The 21,996-nt window shown below is 42.0% G+C and overlaps 1 protein-coding gene across 11 annotated transcripts in view; it reads right to left on the minus strand.

Annotated features, from left to right (window-relative positions):
* Window positions 1-763: 763 nt before the first annotated feature.
* The window catches only part of rbms3 (RNA binding motif, single stranded interacting protein), a 305,125-nt gene continuing 283,892 nt past the window's right edge, over window positions 764-21,996 (minus strand). For 9 of the 11 annotated variants that reach the window (XM_038725792.1, XM_038725790.1, XM_038725794.1 and 6 more), the window contains 4 exons: window positions 17,872-17,982; window positions 11,485-11,574; window positions 9,516-9,640; window positions 764-7,478 (listed from right to left, as the gene is read on the minus strand). In XM_038725792.1, coding sequence (XP_038581720.1) covers window positions 7,475-7,478; window positions 9,516-9,640; window positions 11,485-11,574; window positions 17,872-17,982 — 330 coding nt within the window. In that variant the 3' untranslated portion in view covers window positions 764-7,474. Of the gene's footprint in view, window positions 7,479-9,511; window positions 9,641-11,484; window positions 11,575-17,871; window positions 17,983-21,996 lie in introns of those variants that run through there. The other 2 variants (XM_038725796.1, XM_038725799.1) reach the window with 1 other exon arrangement.

Genomic DNA, 21,996 nt, shown 5'->3' on the forward strand with positions numbered 1-21,996 from the left:
GTACCACACTGACAGCTATCTGTCAAGCATTGAGGTACTTCTGTGTATTCTCACAGCAGTGCAAAAAAAACAAAACAAACAAACAAAATATTCCAAAAAGGAAACTGGGACTCCTGACGGCCAATCATGCACATCTGAGTGCACATGCACACACACTCAGTCTAATTCAACCAGTCAATTGTTCTCTATTAAGACATCCTTTGTCTTGGAGTACCGGCCTTGCTTCCTTGATCTTGCAGAGACGTCTCAGGCAGTGGAAACTTGGCTACTGTGCAGCTCTAGTATTGACAGAACAAGCGTCCCTAGGAGGTGACAAGGATAGCAATTGATTGGGCCTAAATGAGAGTGAAGATGAAGATTGATTGTCATCGATCCAGCAGGCTCCTCCATCTTTGATTATGACCACTTTACGTCCAATCAAGTGTGTGTGAGCTGTGATGGGGGAAATCCCATCGAGAGGTATTAGCTCCATTTGCGGAGGCTGTAATTATGAGAGGATGTGAGGGACCAAGGTCAACGCGCAGCAGGTGCCATCAAGCTGGATGATAATAATAATAGTGCTTCCTCTTGCTTCCCACTGCAATTTAGTCATATAGATAATAGGCTATGGGGAAGATGGTGTGTTCTGTGTGTGTGTTCCTTGGAGAGTGCTTGGTGCATAATAAATGTTTCCATAATAATGGCTTGAGGACAAGAAAAACAGCTTGCTGTGATGAAACACAATCTTTTGCGATGCAGATTAAAAGACAACAGTGCTCCTTGGTGCTTTTTTCCAAATTTTTTTATTGAAAGCTTCATCAGAGAGAAAGAAAACAACAACTCATAAAACCCAAGTCAAATCCTAACATCCACAGATGTACAGATAGTTTCTCAAAGATCACACACACTGAGCAGCGTGTGTGAGGCGTGACCATGTCCTCCTCGGCGCTTAAACAAAGAAAAGTGAAAAACAACAAAAAGAGAATACTAACAAAAAAACTAATAAAAAACCGCTCTGCTGTCCAAATAAATAGTTCCTCTTTTTAAATTGATAGGTAAATTAATCCCATGCCTAACGCACTTTCAGTGCTGGCTATCTCTAAACAATTTGGTCGGCCATTTCCTAGTGATTGTTGGATTTTGTATTTTATCAGGGAGCTGCTTGAACTCCATGAGGGGTGTGCTGGCTTGCTGCGCTCCTGGGGTTGTGTGGCCAATCAATAGCTCTCATCAAAGGTGGACCAAAGCATCAATTAAAAAGCACAGGGCCTCGCTCTTGTGGGGGGTAGTTTGAGCAATTTTCCCACTGCATTATATGTGTGGAGAGTGTGTGTGAGTATGTGCTTGTCTGTGATGAGTTATTGAGCCACGGTTCTTCTTTACACTCTGTAGGAGACAGGCTCTGACAGTAACTCTGAACTACTGTTTTCCTAACACACGAGAATCAATGTGGAATGGCTTCAAATCTGTTCACAAGGATGAATCCTCACGACTGTGTATGACATCTAATATATCTAATGAGTTTACTCTTGTCACAGTGGGTGAAGTCACACTACATGAATGACTTTCTGGATTTTGTCAGATTTAGGGATGGTGGCAGTGATTGGGAGATACGGTGAGTTAGGGATGGATTGAGAAAACACTTTTTTTTTTTTTTTTAACGGCAGGGAAGTAAGCACCTCGCCTTGAAAAACTGTGACACTGTAGAAAACCTGGATGTAGGTTAAGTCTCAAGATCTGTATTTATCAGGTATCTCAGAGACGCTCAAAGAATAACATCTTTACCTTGTACAGAATGTGTGCGTGTTATCCAAAGAGGATTGAATGGGAATGAAATGCTGCATTTCCCCTCTAAATGTACAGTATTCTTCATTCTTCCTGCATGTAGTAGGTTTGAAATCAATCAATCTGATTACACCAGATGAGTGACATTTACTGCATTGTGGTCATTTCGATATTGTCAGATAAATGGTTCACACAAATATACTTCACAAAATGTTCAATACTTAATAGATGACTGCATAAACTTTTTGGCGCTACGGCAGCAAACAATATCAGCCTGACACTTCAGCAGGCAAACCTTTGAGGGTGATAGAACACCAGTAGAGCCCAGGTTTACTAAGCAATATGAAATGCCAACCAGGACATCACACCTCCAATAGAAAATATTGAATGCGATGATGGCAACTTGGCTTATGATCCTTGAGCCCGTTTCACAAAAGCTATTTGCGAGCAGTGCTTGGACACAGATTGCAAATGGTGGCAGCATCACATTTCACAAATGATCATTGCTCGCAATTTTTGTGAGTCCTAGAGGGCTCTCGCATGCTCCGACATGGGTCGCAAGTATGGTGTTTTTTTAATAAGTGAAAGGTGTCAAAATTAACACATGATGTCATGTTGCATATCACAGCTTGCAATGTTGCAAATTTGATGAAACGGACCCCTGGATCTTTGGATCTCACCCGAGAGTGGCCAAAGACGATGAGAGAGAGCAGCGGACTGGAGGCTTTGACTTTATATGTTTTTTTCCCTAAAACTGAAAAAAGGATGCTGGTGTGGACTTGAAGAAGGGGAAGTGAAAGAATGCAACCGATGCAAATGGACAGATGGCAAAGGGTGGTAAGGTATGTCAAATACAAATGGAAGAGGTGGAGGAGACGTGGTGCTAATTAGTGATGGGTCAAGCTGGTCGCCTCCTGGAGCCCTGTGCTGCATGAAAACAGACAAACTCCAGGCAAACTTCTGCCCAGCAACATGAGCTAATGATCCTCCTTCTCTTTCTTTCTCACACACACACACACAAACACACACGCACACACACACACACACACACACACACACTCTCTTGGAATAGCTGGCTCCTGGTTTGTGCTGACACATGGGCTGACTAGGAGCAGAGCGTTTCTGCTCCAGCCTCCTTAAAATTGCAGGCATGCCTTCTGTACACTCCCACAAGGGTATTGGTATTCTGAAAAGGTACATTATGCCATTGTGCTATTAAGAAAAAGCCATTTCTGTTTGTTCAGTTGGGTAATCTTTCACATCTGTGAAATATCTGTATGGTACACCAGCAACACCTGCCTTAACATCATTTTCTTTCTTGAATCTCCATTAGCAAACTTTAAGCTTATATTATTTGTTGTGCAGTTTTTCCATCATCTCTTGGCTATCTGTAATCCTATTTCACATAATGTCATTACTATTGAATCTCAGTCCATTTGTAGGACGCTCTGCTATGTGCAACTCCTGCATTATGAGTCCTATTAAGCTTCAAAAATGTCTTCTGTACTTTATAAAACAGCAGCTGTAAAAGTCTAGAGAACATAGCTATGCTGTATTCATAACCTCGCTAAAAGTTGAACTTTTGTTTAGTACAACTCTTTACATGCACACACACACACACACACACACACACACACACACACACACACACACACTAGCTTAAAACTGGTGAAGTTATAGTTCAGCAGCTGTGTTCTTTAATTAGGACACTTAAAATCACTCAGAAATGGAATACAGCGAGTTCATGCAACAATGACATACAGAAAGTCCGGGGAGCTCTAAAACCCAACAATTGTCAGTTATTAGCTGTTAAAGACTGTAAAGTGGAAGGGACTAGTTCATTGGGAGATAAGAGCAAATCATAGCAGATGAAAGCAGATGTTGAGTGGCAGATCAGATGAAAGCAAAAGGGCAGGTGTTGATTTGATTGGACAATAAACAGCTGAACGGTCATTGAGAGAGTTTGAAATACAGATTTGGCTTTTGACCTCCATTGGTGGATAGAGTAAAAAAATTTTTACAGCAGTTATATTTACATTGTGACTGAGAAAAAAGAAAATGTACTTATGGCTTTAACTGTGAAGTTCACTTCAGGAACCTGTGTGCCTGTTCCTTTTGTGTGTCGTCAAGTGGACAGGTGGCCTGTTAAGAGTGAGTTCATGGCCAAATGATCAACAGTGGCCAGCTTGTCACAGAGATCTGTGAACACAAGGAAGGCCCGAGCCCGAGACTGCTTCCTCTTTAGCACCATAGAGTGACTTCGATATTGTAGCATTTCTTTAGCACAACTGAATCAAACAAGTTCTTCCATGTGCTTTGCTTTTTTTGTGTGTGGAAACTATCACACAGATAATTTGGAATCATTTGGAAGCTTCATTAAAAGGCACTCGATGTACTATTTGATTGTTAGTTAAAAACATTGCCACGCATGATGACATAGCTTGCCTGTAATGTGCAAAACATGCCATCATGTCCCAAAATGCAGCGCTGGACTTAGATTTCAATGAGTCACATGAACAGCAAGAGCTAAATTGCATTTGTCACCAAACAAAAAGCTCCCTCTCTGCCTGGAAGAAAAGGGTCTTTTGAGGGACACTGGAGTGGATCCTATTGCCCCAGAGGGAGACAAATTGGGCCCGTCAAGCCTCATTGCGAGAGTGACTGAAATTGGTTTGTGGTTCTGCTTTTGCACCATCCAATAAAGAGAAGAAACCTCAGAGAGAGCGCAAGACACGGGGAAGAGGGAGAGAATGAGGGAAAATGAGAGCAAAAGGAGGCTGGCTTGGCCATGGCACATTAATGGTGCCAGTGAAGCAGGGAAAAACGGGGTCTTTTTAGTGCTGTAGCACCACAGTGGGGCGGCGCGGGCGGACATGGGCGAAAAGAGCGGACACACACCGCTCCTGACACACAAAGGCTGCTGTAATGGGGGCAGAAATGGTCGCTGTCCCACAGGCACACAGCTCTGGGATGGAAAGACAGGATAAGATGAGACAGGGTTGTTTGTGCAACAAATTGGGACAACCAGGGGTGTAACTGACCCTCAGTAGCGGGGTCGAGGAAGAAGCTGCCATCAACATCCTGTTATGGTTGTTGAGGAGCCTAGTTGGTTCCCACAGGTGTGCTGACCTTACAAAGCAATGTTCCCTGGTTTACAGATTAGTTACAGAAGAGTCAATTTTGCTTCTGCTCACGTGTATTTCTAAAAAACTGTGCAACATTTCTTCACAGTAATTTCTTGTCAACCTCACAGTGATGACAAGTCTCCAGTACATCCATCCGTCCATCGTCAACCGCAAATCCCGTGTACAGGGTTGCGGGTGGGCTGAAGCCAATCCCAGTTGTACTCCAGTAGATTACTAATGAAATTAGTTCTGCACTTAACTCACTGTAAAACTTGATTACACTTGGTTTTTGGATCGGAGTAAACAAATGAGTTGGCTTTAAGAGGTGCTGGTGGCCAGATTTAGTTACTTTGTGCTAAGCTAAGCTAAATAGCTGTTGGCGGTAGCTTCATATTTACCAGAAGACAGTGAAATAGATCTTCACATTTAACTCTCAGGAAGAAATCGAATAATCTTATTTCCGAAAAATGACAAATAGGTCAAGTCAGTACTATTTAGCGCCATAAAGTTTATGCAATCATTGCTAAATATCTGCACACTTCAGGTGTAACAACTTACCTGGTGTACAATATGCAGCAAACACCACTCATCTGGGATTCTGGGCAGGGAAATACTCAAAAAAGGGACCTAGGTTTGGGGATATCTACATGACAGAGATTAACATGAGGTCAAACAGCAGCATATAGGTTCCCAGTTCAACATTGAAACTCAGTGTGGTGAGAAATGGTTGAGTTAGTTATGGTTGAATTGAAGAGACAAAGAGACCGACGACAGAAGTTTCCAGGGTCCGAGAGAGAGAGAGAGAGACAGAGAGAGAGAAGTTGAATGCACCCACGGCATGTGAAAGCATCATAAAAGTGACAAAACAGATAAAGAAATGAAAAGACAAGAACAGGAGGAGAAGAAAAAGAACAGCCACTGGTTGCATCACATGTTAAATACTGTTTGATGTGTGTGGATGAGTTTATACAGTAAGTGTGTTCATGTTTAGATATGAGTACGTGTGTGTGTGTGTTTTTAGATGTGTAACAACTTGGACAACCATGGAAAACTAGCTTAAACCCAGTGAAAAGAAGATGTTAAGAAGGATAGTTAGGACTGGTCCGGCCATCAAGGTCAAATAAAAAACAACGACAACAGCAACATCAACAACAGCAATATCAACATTAACATCATCATCAACAACATCAACAACAACAACAAAATCAAACTGAAAAATGAAAATGAAAAAAAAAAAAAAAAAACTCTGGTTCAGAGTGTCTCTTCATCTTTGGTATAAAAATGGCCATCCATGGGCTGCATTTGATCCACAACTAGGAAAGACTACAGAAATTGTCAACAATTTCTTCTATTGCTTTTGCACTGATTGGTTTAAACCGTAAGCTCCTACTGAATCTACTGTTTTTCTTTCACTGCCAGAATTTTTTCCGTAGTTTTTTTTTTGTTGATTTTGTAAATTTTTTTCTTGTTCTTTTTTTTTGTTTTTTTTTACTTTTTGCAGTGTGACAAGCAAAGCGGGCTAAAAACATCTTAAAGCTCATAAAAAAGGTAAAATGTGGCAGATAAAAAGCACTAATGTCATTGACAGCAACTTTGCCATGTAAAATAATAATTATGATAATAAAAAACAAGTTCAGCATTTGCAACAGACTGCATCCACAATGCAGCATGTTTTCTTATGTTTTCATTTTTTTTCTCATTGTGAAAAATCTCTTCAAAGCGTCTTCTCCCCCCCCCTTCCCACCACCCAACCCTCGAGTCTTTTCCCCAACAGACATTTTGTTTTCTTCTGACACTTAGTTACCTCTGACATAATAATTATCAAAGTTTTCTTCTAATGAAGAAACAAAAAAAGCTCTTCTCTATTAAATCTGTACAGCTTATGTGATAGATTCTTTTTTTCCTCTTTAGAACAACTCATCCAGTGTCTTGTACCCTCCAAGTGGTCCAAGAAACTGATTTTGTTAGCATTTTTTTCTCCTAACCAGACGTCAGACTCCAACTCTGTAAAAAGTTTCTGGCGCCCTTCAAATTAAGGCCATGAAGATTCAAGAAAGAAAAAACACTTTTCGAATATATCTAGAAAACTAAAATTTAACACTAGAACATAAAAAAGAGTGAAAAGAAATTGTAGCTTAATATCTGAGGAAGACAATCTCTGTGTGTATCTCAAACTTGACTCCCCTTTTCTAATTACAAAATAAACTTCATCACCTACCTGCGCATTCAACCTTTTTTTGGTCATTTTTTATTTGTTTTTTTTTGTTTTTTTTTATTGGTTGAGATTTTTCTTTGAGAAACTTTTCAAGCTTCACCCCACCCATTCAGGCAGGTTCCCAGACTAAACAATTTCACTTCTTTGCACTGTGCCCAGCAATTTTCCCATCCCCTTTCTCAGCACTCTTTACCTCCTTCTTGTAGTTTTTTTTCTCGTAGGCCAGGTAGGAAATGAAAAAAGTGTCTCTTTTTTGGTGCCTGGGCAATCTGGAAGCAATCTATTTCTTTTCTCTTTTCCTCACATTCACAGTGCAGCCACCTTCTGTCTCAAGGCAACGCTGTCACAGGAACATTCGCTCAGGCCGTTGCTATCTGATGAAAGAGGAGGAGAGACAGAGAGAGAAAGAGAGAGAGAGAGGCAGGGGTGTGCAGTTGTAATCAAAGCACAATATTACAAACAAAGGAAAGCAACGGAGCTGACAGATGACAGCCCCGTCAGAAGACTGAAAAAATGAAGCTAGTTAAACAGCTCTGATCAGGTCAGGAAAGCAAAAAGTGCTGCCAAAATGACGAGCAAATGACAACAGCAGCCAAGAATAATTTGAGTCATTTTATAATAGCACAACCGCGTCTCTTAGTCCTCTCATTTCATTTACTTTTGACTACTTTGTATTTGTGCTTAACTAAAAATATTTGTCAAAGAGAAATGCCTTGACTGCTTTTGCTTCTCAAAAAATATTTTGTATGAAAATACAGTTCACCAAATAATTCACAGACAGGAAGCTGATCTATACGAGCTAGATTTACTAAGGGAGAGAAAAACCTGTTATGTGCTGCACCACAAAATGACCTGGGGTCTCATTTATAAAACTGTGAGTAGAAACATCACTAAAAGTGTACGTGCGCCCAAAAGCCAAAAAAGGCGTACGCCAAAAGATATTCAGACTTATAGAACCGTGCGTACGAACACTTGTAAGCAAGTTCCCTTAATAAAACACAATCAACTTGAAATGTGGCGCATGTGAGGGAGCGCCATCTCCGACCCTTCAAACGCCCATAGTTGCTTAAAAATGGTCAGTGAAACGCCCCTCATTAATATTAATACGTCCTGACTGCAGGAAGAAAAGGTGGCAAATTCTGAGAGAGAAGCTACAAAATGAGATTTAACTCAGTGTGGCACTGACGTTCCTTTTGGTGAAGCTGAAGTTGTTTGGTGGGTAAAAAACGCATGTGCACTGGAGGAAAGGGGGCGCCGGAGCTCCATCCCTTTATAACCTATCTGCAGGAAGGGGCATTCCTCTTGAGTAGTGACGTCATTGACCGGAGGGGGACACACACACGGAAGACGGGATGACCCAGCTACTAATTTGGATTCCCTCGTTTGAAAAGAGAGTAAACCAAATTCATTCCGCTTGTGTTTAAACATTTACTTAGGCTACACAAATACTTCACTCACTTAACGAGGCTGGCGATGAATTAAAAGAAATAGCCTGTGACTTGTTGTAAATGACAATAAAATAGTGTTATTTTTTTTACAAGCAGCGCATCACATCCAGACACTGCGCACAGTGTTTGGCTCGATAAGGAAACATGTGATATGAAACTATGCTCTGGTATTTGAAAACAGCATCAATTTAAATATAATTTGTCCTCCTGTTCACCTTATTTATGAGAATAAATAAGGCCTATTAATTAATATGATTCCTGATTAAACTGTCCAACATATTTGAGGTGTTCTTTTGCAGAAAGAGATATCTCCATTTGTGTTTATTATCCTCAGTCATGGTTGTTTTTGTGCGCTGCAAATGATCTTACATTATGTTTTTTTATTGCGCACTTCATGGAAAATCAATCAAACGAGTGTCTGATTATTTAGAAAGGCTTTAAGCCTATACTACTCAGAGGTAATATTTCGACATATTTTACACAATAGTAGGCCTGTTCATTTCAAACAGTTTCATCCTTCAGCCACGTGAGTCGCCGTTTCTCATTTCTCCTCTTTATGAGCGTACACATGGTTCAGAGTTTACTTACGGGACGCACATTTTCCAAATTTAAGTTTGTTTTTTATAGATCACAACCTATGCTTGGGAAGTGGCCCAGCCCTGTTTTGTACGTACGCACTGTTTATAAATGAGACCCCTGACATCGGTAAATAGTGCTCGCTAGGAGAGGGCAATATGGATTCAAAATAGACCTACCTGACAAATAAAAGCACTTCATCACATGGATGCAAAAAAAGACCTGCTCACTGATTAGCAACATCCAGGCTATTATGTCCTAATACACACAGAGTCTTTCACAATATATATTGTCGTATAACCCACCCCTCAATAATAATAATAAATTGATTAATAATACAAGAGAGAATACCACATTAAAACTTTCCTGTTACACTGTTTGACTTACTTGGACTGGTATGAGTAAGCAGGAACATGGTCGGCAGCACTGTCCACCTGGATCTGTTGCTGCTGGCCAGCCACCTCCTGTGACGAGGGAGCCACTGTCTGGGGGGAGGCGTCCGTCACCACTCCCTGAGGACACACACGGGAGAAAATGTGTCAGCTCCGAACTTTAACAAGCATCTCTCTGCAATACTTGGCACTTCCTGCTGAAAACGATGTGGCTGAACGGAGTAAAATTCTGCTTCTACAACTTCTGTACATCCGTCTTTACCATTGCATGTCCTTCTGTCCTGGAAGAGGGAACTGTGCCCTGCTGCTGCTATATGTTTTATGTGTTTTCTTACCCAAATCAGTCTAGTCTAACTATAGAGGATGTTGTATGCTGTACCGATTTAAAACCCTTCTCAGACAAACTTGGGCTTAATTTAAAAAAATATATATAATTTTATAATAATTACAATAATATATATAAAATCTGACATAACTGCATACAAAATAAAACTTAATTCTCTTAATTATTTGCTTCTCAGATTGACAGATCCATCCCTCTGAACTAATGCTGTGATAGACAAGCATCTCTTACGCCCACAGAACTTCATTTGAAATATAACATTTTAGAGTAAAGGTGCAGTCATAAAGAAATTGCTGTTTTGAATTTTGACATTAACTCAAGTGTGATACAGCTTCAGTAAATCGCTGTAAGAAAAATATAAAGAATATTTGTCTTTTATAACAATAAAGCTACTGAAGAGGAAAACTGAAAATAAAATGTACAAAAAAGAATACAGAAGTAACATCCCCCTACTGACATTATATAGGGATTAGTGTATAGGAATAAATTATTTACGACTAATATACAAATCTTCAGTACAAAATGTGCTAAACTGCTTTCAGATTTACATTATGTTTGAGGTAAAAAAAAATCTTTAAAGATGGCCATGTGCACTGCATTCATCACAACAACCTCTTAGCCTTTTTATGTGTCTAGCATTACTGATAGCCCCCATCACTGAGTCATCTCAATCACCTTTAACAAGCTCTCAAGGATACTGCGTCCTGTCCATACATCAGCCCTCCAGACACTGGCTGATACAGTGATATACACCCCGCTGCTGACGTTGGCATCAAGAGGACGGTTGTGAGGATGAAACAGGTGCCAGGGGCTACACTACAACTACATCTCTCTACTCCGTCCCAATCCTTCATGAGGAACTTTCTGGGGGAGGGGGAGCTTGGGAGGGGTGATATAAGAGGAGGAACGACTAATGGGTCTGTCAGGGGAAACTGTCATTGTCTGTGGCTGGTGGGCTAACCAGAGCGCCGTGGCTGACGGATGTGTGTGTGTTCCAGCTACCTAGCAGCGCGGACCGGCTGTAGGGGGGTGGGGGGAGAGAGAGACAGCACAACCAGCACTGTGTCTCACTTCAGCTCCTGTCACCTGATACACGACTGATAGTCCATCTGAATACGTCCGCACTGTCAGCCGCCAGACAGTCGGCCCGCTCTCTTCGCCGGCCTGCCGGCCTGCCTGCCTGCCCACCCACCCGCCCGCCAGCTTTCCACGTTCATCATTTCTCAGGCTGGATTGCCCGAACCTGCCAGGAACTCAGACAGCCGCCCAAGAAGTGACAAAGTCTGCACTGCACTTCAAATGTCTTTCCCAAATACTATAAAACTTCTGACTCATCTTGCTTTGCTTGCAGTTTGCTTGCAGTCATCCTTGTTATTTGCTGGTGGTGCAAGGCTATTTGTTTAGAGAGAATACGAGCAATTTACAGCCTATTTCAAATGCAATCGGTCTATTTAATGACTGTTTTGATCTGTTGATGCGGTGTGCAGGTTTAGAAATGGCAAAGAGAGCGCTTGAGGGTGTAAGTGAGTAGGCTGTCAGGAGTACTGATGTCCTCCTTTGGGTAAACTTTTCTTTAAATTTCTTTTATTAGTAAGCAAGAGTGCATGCATGCGGATCTTACTTCGACAGGGACGGCTGTTGGAGGCACAGGAGTGTACTGGGGAATGTAGGTCCCTTGCATAGGCGCCGCGGCGGCTGCAGCAGTCATGTACTGAAACACAAACAAAAGACACACACACATCAAAATCCTTGCACTTTAAGATCGCTGCTACACACATCACAATACACACACACACATACATTTGTGACATAATATACCAAATGCCCAATCCAAAATGGAAACTACAATTATTGCACAAAACTACAATTATTCCCGAAACCATTGGGGATGGGAGCCTGCTGTGCCCTGGACATCCTTTGGAGGGTGCTAAAAGAATATGTGTGCTCTCTCAACAGAGCAGAGCTGAGCAGAGCAGAAGGCAGTATGTGAGGTAGACAGTAGAGGAGAAGGAGGAGGTAGAGATGTCCTGCTGCTCCAACAAAACTTCACAGGTAGACAAATGCACCAGGCCACAGCTGAGAAGAAGATAAAAAATAACAAAAGAAAGAGGAAGGGAGAGTGAGAGAGAGAGAGGAAAGAGAAAGCAGGAGGTCTGTTGCCTGTGGCCTATATTCCTTTAGTCATGCCTGCCCTCTTTTAACTGGGTGCTAGCTCGCTCCATGATGGCTATTTTACAGACGTGACACAAGTTCGGTTACATGACAGCCACAGGGCTTTCACATGCAATATGAATGAGGAAACAGCACTTTGTGTGAGGCTTTCTCTGGGACTTGCTGTGAATGGATGTTGTGTGTGTGTGTGTGTGTGTGTGTGTGGAGGGGGAGTGTAAAGCCTGATTTGCCGTTGTGTGCGCTTCTTTTTTAATTAGCGCATGCCTGTGCATAAAAGATGACTTATCACTATTTGTCTGCCCAACTGTGCAGATGTATGCATTCTCCTGTGTGTAGCTGTGTGGAACATATATACACGTCTGTGTGAATGCATGTCTCTGTGTGTGCTCGTGAGAGACAGACAAAGAGGCTTGGAACGATAATGCTGCATTATGGCGCCAACGGATGTGATCCCAGATAAAAGCAACCAGGCTGCCTCTCCGCCTCTCCTCGTCTTCTGGACCAAGGAAAAAGGGAAGTACAATCCCTTTCTGTCTGTCTTATTTTTTCCTTTGCCTCTCAGTCCGCCCTGCCAGTACTAAAAAGCATGGCAGCAGTATGCAGTAGGAGGCAGTAATGTAGTGGCTGTGCTGGGCTGCGGAGCCTTTCTTGGCCGTGGGCCCGACGGTGCTGGTGAAGTGTCATTACCGGCAGCGTTGCTAATGGATCGGGTACGGCTCCACCGCTCACCGCTAATGAGAGCAGCTAAAGGCCATGGACATGGGTGATTAACTCCCCCATCGTCGCTGCACATGGCCAGGAGGATGCCCTGGGATGGATGTTAGCGTGTGTTCGTATGACTGTGTGGGTCTGTGCATGTGAATTTAAGGTTATCACACCTTCAGGGATGTCACACTCAGGACAGGGTGAGGTGGCATATCCAGACTTCCTGACACATTACCTCTCTGCCATCCCTTTCCCCCTCTCACCTTCCTGTCACTCGTTCACTCTCTCGTGCTCTCTCAACCTGCTATTGTCTAAAAGCGCCTATCAGATTGTTGAAGTGACCTTCTCCCCGGTGAATTGAAACCATGCATACCAATTTTCCTCAGGACTTTATGTCTTCGCCTCTCCTTCCCATTAAGTAATTCAGCCAACTCACCTGTAAGGGCTGCATGAAAGCAAATGAAGGGAAGCAGGAGATAATTAGCGATATCAAAATCTCCCTGTCAAAGGGAGAATGTCCATTTGAAATGTTATATTTCTCTGCAGGACTGCAAAGCGAATTTAAATTAGATTTAACAAGAAAATTTAATAAGATAAGATTTTTTTCTTCTACCATAACCATTAGTTAACCTATTAAATGTGGCAGGTTGAGCAGGGCATATTTCTGCAGTCACTGCTGTGGAAAGTCAGGGGGATGTCAAGCCTAGCTATAGTGAATTGGGTTGCTATGGTGATAAAGATGATTTTTGTCCAATTTCAACTCTTTTAATACTTCCCTGTCCATAGTCAGGGGACATGTTTGGGCAATATAAAGCATCTCTAATTGGCAATAAATGGTGTTTCACTCTCACAGTCACACACACAGCCACACGTATCTACGAACATGCACACACACATACACCTGCGCATGGAACAGATGGCGTGGGCGTATGTTTGATGAACAGGGGGCCTGAATAGTTCCTTAACGAGGCTGATGTGAGTAGACTCCTTAAGTCTCTTCTCTACCATCATTCTCCACGACATACACTTAAAACTACAGAATAAAGTAAAACTGCAATGCAGCAATGCGAGAATGGAATCTATACCATAGACAGAACCACTCTGGTACCACAGTGGTTTGGCCCTCTGTAACTTATAAGACATAAGAAAATGTATGTTTGGTGGGTACACGGATTATAGGGCAGTTTACTTTCTGCTGTCCATTTTCCATATCAATAAGAATGAATTAGAAATTGTAGTTCTGGCACCGGTGGAATGTAGCACAGCACGTTAATATGTTTAAATGTTCAAATAAATCATCCACCTCCCTATCACTCAGTCTCCACATTTATCTATCCCGTCTGTGTTGACATGCTGTTCTGTCGCACATCGTGTGCAAGGAGTAGGATAACAGTTGGTCAAGGCAAGAGCATCCAGCTACTCAGTGTAGGTTATTAATGGCAGGGCAGTGTGGGGATGGGCTCTGATGACTATTGATCCTAGCTGTGGGGCTCCAACATGATGGGAACTATTGGAGCTACACATCAGTGGCTGTGAATCACAGTGCTGTACCACTTCCCCATTAAAAGCCATGCATATTTTGACCCCCGGCTTTGCTAACACCCTACTTGCAGAAATGTATACTGGCAAAATCAGTGCCATCTTTTCAGTCACCTCTAAACACATTCTAATAAGCAGGCTTTTACAGTATGTAGTTTTACTATTTTACTATTTATTATTTCAGTATTAAAATGTACCCTGTGGAGTTTTTAACCTCTAATAGCGCTATGGACAAGAGTGGAGTCCCTGTTTTGATTGTGCCATGCATGCGCAGAAGGACGCATGCACACGTAATTCATGTAAACAATGCAGGTTTCAAAATGTCCCCCCCAATAAATTGCCATTGCAAATGTTCTATGAGGAAGGAAATGTGTAGCTGTTGTCTAGTAGTGTTCTCTTAGTGAAAGAGTCAGCTAAAATGCTCTGTAGAGCTGAGGGGAACCACATAATACTCAGTGTGATTGTCACTACGAGTGACACCTTTCACAACAGTTGCATACGAATTGAAAACATCTAATTAAAATTAAGAATTAAAGTCATCTTTAAATTTAGAGCAAAAACATGAAATTCAGAACATCAAAATACATTGAAGAGTGGCACAACTCTTGCACCACAGTTCTTGACTTCATTCAAAATGCAATGTAATATTTTAAAATGCCATAAAAGGCTGTTCCTCCCTTAACAATTACCTTCAAGGTCCTGCAAGGACCTAACTGCTCAGTGGCACTGGGAACCACCCGGGTGTCAACATGTGTTACTGTGCTTCAAGAGAATAGAGTGCATGTTCAGTCAACCTTCACCGGGTGAGTAAAGGTTAAATATAGTCATGCACAGTTATGGAAATGTAGTATAACATACTGTACTTAGACCTCCCCGCAGAAAACCATGGGAAACAGCCCAGATAATAGAGGAAAGCGCTTCACACAAATCTGTCTTGCTGGGACAGAGAAGCTGTCAATCACCACTGTCACCATGACAACAGAGACATGGGTTCTACTTGCCATGACAGGAATAGGATGGAGAACACAGAGGGAAGGTCACCTCTTGTCATGTCAGACACTATGTCGCTAACGCACAAATGCAGACAATGACGTACGTGCAAGCACACACACACACACACACACACACACACACAAATACTAAAATGACAGAGCATGTGCACATCCACACTTGCACAGTAACTAACAGGCAAGCGCTAGCACAAGGCATGACAGATCGACTCTTGTTAAGTGGTGAGAGCTTGAAGATAGTAAATAAATCAGTAACAGAGCAATATGCACCAAACATGGTGCAATAAATCAGTGAGGAGCATGGATGGCATGTTTATGTGTGCCATCCATAAACAGTAAGCCTGAGGTTCTTTAGCATTCTGTAATCAAGTTGTTCAAGATAGACAGTCACCAAAGTGACTATAGAAGTTGTCGAAAACAGAACATTTTCTGGTGAAGCAACTGAATTCCAAAGCAGTGACCATCAGACGGCACTGATCCATGCTTCCTCATTACGAGGTGAGGTTTTCCTTGCCACTCCTTTCTAAACAGGCCTAACCAATCCGTGCCTATCCCTGCTGCAAAATAACACGGCGTTCTCGGAAAACCATGGTCACCACACCAGTGTCACAGCTTGGGTGGACCGGGAACATTTGGTTCTTTTCTTGGAGAGAAGAAGAAAGCCGCAGCCATGCACAAACAGCCGCAGAGAGATGCTGGAACAGCCAAGAGTATTCTGAGGTGTGGCTTCTCCTTCGGCGGCCAGAAGCAGTCGTGGATAAGTTGTTGACTTTGGAGACACTCCGCATGGCAGGTGCTCTTCACTGGCGAATGTAGCGTCACGTGACCTCCAGGGGCATTAAAAACAACCTCACCACATGCATGCACACTTGAGGAATGTGCTCTAACAACAAGAGTGTGTGCTGTCCAGTCCAGTTTACTACACAGATAGTTAGAGACCCCTCTTTAAACAGGCTTCCTCAATCAGGTGGTATGAAATGGCTTTCACATCTGGATTAAGAATAAGATTTATAGGAAACATGTCTTAATTCCCATAGATGATCAAGTGTGGCATGCCGTGAGTGCAGCTCAGCCATAGAGAAGTTATGCTACACAGCACATTGCCTCAGGAAAGCCAAGCAGGCAGAAAGGGGAGAGGCAGAGAGAGTAAACCAGAGTGCCTTAACCCACTTTCTACTTTAATACAACCCATCAAACATCAGAAGCCATCATCATAGATTAGCCTGTCTCTAATCCTGGCTGTTAGCACAGCTGGGGCAGATTAGGGAATGGGCATTCCTGACAAAGCCAAGATGGCGTCACAGTCAATGACAGCTCACCTGGAAACACATGGGTAACTGTACAATACAGCACTGTTTCAATCATACAAACACACACACAGAGATCAAACGTAGTGCTGGAGCAAAGCTGCCTGCTTGCCTGCCCCTGGGGCAGCAGGGCTAGGGCAGGAAGTCAGGCTTCAGAGCTGTGTGACACCTCTAAGTCGACTTGATCCTGAAACGGGGGGAGTTCCTGGTTTAGGGGGCGGTGACTGTAAGCGAATGTGTGTGTGGAATAAAAAGAACTGATGGAGTGATAGATTTGATGTGTGATTTAGAGAGTAAGGGAGACACGAAGTGTGAGAAAGAAACTGAAATTAGAGGGTGAAAGTGAGGAAGGTGGAGAACACAGAGCTCTGTCACACTGTTAAGCTTCACAGGAAATCTGTTTAATGTGGAAGATCAGGGAGGAAATATGCTCTCTCAATATCTGGCAGTGAATGCATGCAGTGTAAAACAAATGATATGGCAGCTCCATGGCAGAGCACATGTGGCGACAGCCTAAGAAGGTTGGGCTTTCTTGAAAGGAAATGTAAAATCCATCTTTTGCACAATGTGTACTTTGTTTTTTAAATAAATGAACAATGTTCTCGGTCCTCCTCACCCAAACCTGCTGTGTAATGGGCACCTGCCATTTTCTTTCTCACCAAAACAGCTAGCCAGAAATACATTGAAAGTGCTCTTTTCTATGAATGGATTTGTAGTGTTTGAGCATTCATTATTCTTAAGGGCACAGGTTTGGTTTCAAAAATAGGGGACACAATTTCGTCGGGTTTATTGACACCCCAAAATCTGAAACTGTTACATACACATACAGTACTACATCCTGCATTTGTTTACCTTAGTAAATCAATTAAATAACACATTATGATGAAACTGGTTAGTGTGCTTTCCATATTAATGATATTTTACAAAAGATTCAGAAATGCTTTATTGCTGTATTCTAGTTTCACTGACAGAGACCTGATTATCAATATTAAATAAAACCATTTTTCATCACTAAAAAGAGCACAATCCTTTAGTGCCATATCACTGTGTGTGTACTGTACGTGGACAGCTGTGTCTACTTATGGTCTCAGACAGAGCAGCTTGTATGTAGCGTAAAAAGAAAAACCCAGAGGAAAAAGTCCACCAATGCTCATAAAGTTTACTGAGGTGATCGCACAGCAATAACTGAAGACAGCCTCGATGAGTATATCTGCATTAGACAGACTTGTGTTTGGGTGTTTGTGTAATGTGCGTGGTGCTCTAAAGAGAACTCACACTTCCTGTAGTGCCCAGGGACAGATGGTTCATCTGCTGGGTGATAGGGCCCATCATGCTGGCAGGCTGCATGGACATAGTGTGGTCCATAGCTGGCGTGATCACTGCACCCTGGTGAAGCAAGAGACAAGACAAGGAGAAGGTGAGATGGAAGGAGATTGTGCATATTATTTTACTTCTTATTTTACTGATTTTGCAAGGAAAAGGAGGCATATATAAGGATGTATAAACTAGAGGGCAGGGAGTGGTGGAGGAGGGACACTTGGGGTTGTGGTGGTAAGGGATAAAAGGAGGTAAGGCAGGAAGTTGCGGTTAGAAAGGAGAAAGAAGAGAGAGAGAAGGATGACAGGAAAGAGAAAAGCTGAGTAAGAGATAGAATCAACAAAAACATAAAAGCAATAAAAACAGAGAAGGAGAGAAGGGTGGCGCCCAGACAGGACTGACATGACATGCTGCCAGAGAGGATGAAGGTAAAAGGGTCAGCTTCAACAAACAGCAACAGAACACAGGGACATTTTCAAGATCAATACACACTATTGTCTTAGGTCCATCAAAAGCATCAATATCTGCTGCTGATGTTTTAACAATATGGGTTTGTGAGGTTCATTGATTGCTGAGAGAGGATGCTTCCTCTCCATCCCTCCATCCCCGTCTCTCACTTACTCTCTTGCCTACCCTCTTGGTATAATGCACGGCATGTTTTCCCTAACGGGCGGATGAGAGCGCTAGAAGCTTCTTTTCCACGGTGCAGTGGAAACATGAGGGAAAGTGATGAAACCATTGTTGCTCTTTCATCCCTTGTCATGATAGCTCCATTTCCCTAGTACTGAAGCCTCTGGAGGAACACTTTCAAAACCAAGCCCTTTTCCTCTGCTCGCCTCTCTATTCACTTTGTGTGTGTCTGTACTAGAAGTGCATATATGTGTTTGTAGGTAAGCATGCAACACACTGTGTGTAACAGCATTTGTGCACGAGTGAGAATGAGAGGACACTGTCTGTGTGTGAATGTGAGCGTGCAATTCTAATAAATTATGTTTGCAAGTGTGCGTGTGCTAGTGCGCACTCCATTGGCGACTCTGTGTGGGCCTATTGGAGAACAAACTGTGCAGACACGGCCTGTCAGAATCGCTCTGCTTGTCTACTCCCTGCATTCACAACACAGTCAGCTAACACTCTCTGTCCTCCCTCTCCCACTCGATAAGCTCTATGGGATCCTTCCCGGAGTTTCACCTCAGCACAAAAAGAAAGACACTGGGTAGATTGCTGGGATCAATGGTGAAGTATTCCAATTGCATCAGCTCTTTGTAAGTTCAAACATACCCTTGTTATAACGTTGTAAGTGTTTGCTAAGGGGAGATTTAGGCATCACTAAATTAAAAAAGGTTGAACCACACAAACTCAAGGGTGTAATTGCGACTAGGGATGGAGAGAACTTGCCCCTTCAATCAGAGCGACTGCTCTGAAGCCTCTCAGACTGTATACAACTGCCCTATTTTACTGGTGAAGATCAGGGCTATATGAAACCTGAAAGAAAAACCTGCAGAATTACTCAGGTGTAACTGTTATATAGCTAAATGAACAGTTACTAATCTTACGTTAGCTTGCTAGATCTGATAAATTATCTGAAAGATTAGAAACTTAAATATATATCATCGCCCCCACTAAAACTATTATTTTTATCAGGTTTTAACAATTTTACACCTCGATGCTACACTGACTTTCTGTTTGCATAGGTGGTGACTTTTCTTTTGATGGGACAGCACTACAGATGTTTACCAAAAAACAATTTACACATGACTGAAATCTTTACTATTGTAACAAAGACCTTTCTTAAGTTTCAGTGATGCAACCTGGTTTAGTAAATCACTAGTTTGAAACTAACTAGTCAATACTAAAAACATAGGATGGCCAACATACAAAATTGGCAACGGTTTTACGAGTGGATGGTGCAATCCAATGCAGATCCTTGACCTAAGTGATACCCCAATTATAAAGTAATTGTAACATGTATATAAACTGAGCATATGTTATCTGTTCTGTGTGGAGAATCAGAACTTTGTAAAGTAACTAGTGTCTTTAGCTGTCAAGCAAATGTAGTGGATTAAAAAGGATAATATATTTCTCAGAAATGTAAATGTTTAAAATAGCAAAAATTGAAAATACCTAGTACTTAGTTCTATTTAACCAGACGAAAAAAGAAAAGGAGAGGGGAAATGAGGAGACCAGCAGAAAGACTGAGCGAGGACAGGAGGGTTGATTACGGAGAGAGCTGATGGAGGTCATGAGAAGGGAGCCAGAAAAGACGGAGCGGAAGTGGAGAAAATTTAAGAGAAAGGCTGAGGGAGGAAGAGAGGAAACAGAGAAGCGAGAGGGAAACAGCGGGAGCTGTGGGCTACCTGTTACTGATTCAGCTTCTGACAATGCCTTTATAATGGGAAAGGGAGAGCAACGGAAAGGCTTAATTCACAGACGTGTCAGGGAGAGTTAAGCCGATTTGTGATTTCGATTTTCTGTGTTTGTGAGACTGAGTGTCTATGAGAGAGGCGGTTTTAGTGTGTGTGTGTGTGTGTGTGTGTGTGTATGTTGTGTTGTGTGTCTGTCCACAGACAGACTAGAGAGGAAGGAAAATGAGAAAGAGACTGACACAAATAGACAAGATATGTTTTTGATTTGTCCTCTGTGAGAGAGAGAGAGAGAGAGAGAGAGAGAGAGAGAGAGAGAGCGCGCAAGATGATGGATGCTACAGACATAGCTGCTACAAATGTATGAGATGATGTTTACAGATCTCCTCAATGTATGTACATGTTTTGGGGTGTGTGTGTATGTGTGTCTGTGCTTAAGATGGTATCGATCCCCCTCTAGACAGGAGCCAGGAGCCAGCCCCTTGGTTGTTAAATACATTGATATACACTCAGCGACCAGAGACAATGTACAGTAAATAAGAAATAGTGTAAAAACTCTTACAGCCAGCAATGTTTTTAATGACCACTCATTCCAAATAAATAGCAACACTCCAACTGATGGAGTGCTGATCGGTATCAGCTGATATCCATTACATGGTCTATAGAGTTGCTGATCAGAAATAACAGTTGTAAAATGGGTATGGCAAATACATAAATGTGACACAGATTGCTAGTGTTTTTACTGCCTGATCCATTACAGCTTAAGGATCTCATGAAGGGGTTTACATTCCCTACATAGACTCAGGTAGAAAGTATGTTTAGGTTGCCAGTATCAAGCTTAAGGAGTATTTGGTTTTTTTGTGGCACAGATTTTCATCTAGTTTTGAAATATTGCCTTTTTGTTCGCAACTGTGTGACTGAAAGAGATGTAAAACTGCTTTCTATTATTTACAAAAAATCTTTGTCAAGCAGGCAGTTGAGCATTTTGTATCATTTTAGAGTGAAAAAAGAAAATCCTGGAACTTTACAAATAAGGAAAACAGTATGTTTTTACAGGATGTCTTCTGTAGAAGATAAGACAAGATAAGAAAACTTTATTGTCTGTCACAAGTGACAGAAATTTGACAGGCTCAAAAGACATAAACACACATAAAACAGAGATACACTGAAGACAATTTAGCCACATTATTTGTACAGACATGTGCAATACAAAAATGTGATATGTTCTATATGTGATTGTTCAATATAGTAATGGCTGTGGGAATGAAGGATTTTTTATATATGTTTTTTCTTGCAAGTGGGACTCTGTAGCGTCGACCTGATGGCATTAACTGAAAGGATTGGTTAAGTGGGTGGGTGGGATCCTGTGTGATTGTAGTGGCTTTCCTCAATACTGACTGGGTATGGAGTTCTGTTAAGGGAGTTTGAGGGAGCCTATTATCTTACTAGCTTGATTTATTATTCGTGCAAGTTTGATTTTATGCTTAACAGTAAGGGCATTATACCAGGCTGTGATATTAAAAGTGAGTATGGATTCAATGAGTGACCGGTAGACCCTAGTTATAATGTCCTTGCTCACACTAAAATCTCTAAGTTTCCTCAGCAGGTGTAAACGCTGCTGCTGAAGCTACCTATAAAATGCTAAAAAAAAGATCTGTATCAGATTAGCTGATTCTGATGACTTAAAAACAGCGGTCAGTATCAGCCCTGAAAAACCTGATCA

This window comes from Micropterus salmoides, unplaced genomic scaffold (assembly GCF_014851395.1).
Source record: "Micropterus salmoides isolate LMB-PRFRI ecotype aquatic unplaced genomic scaffold, ASM1485139v1 Ms_hic_scaffold_17, whole genome shotgun sequence".
NCBI lineage: Eukaryota > Metazoa > Chordata > Actinopteri > Centrarchiformes > Centrarchidae > Micropterus > Micropterus salmoides.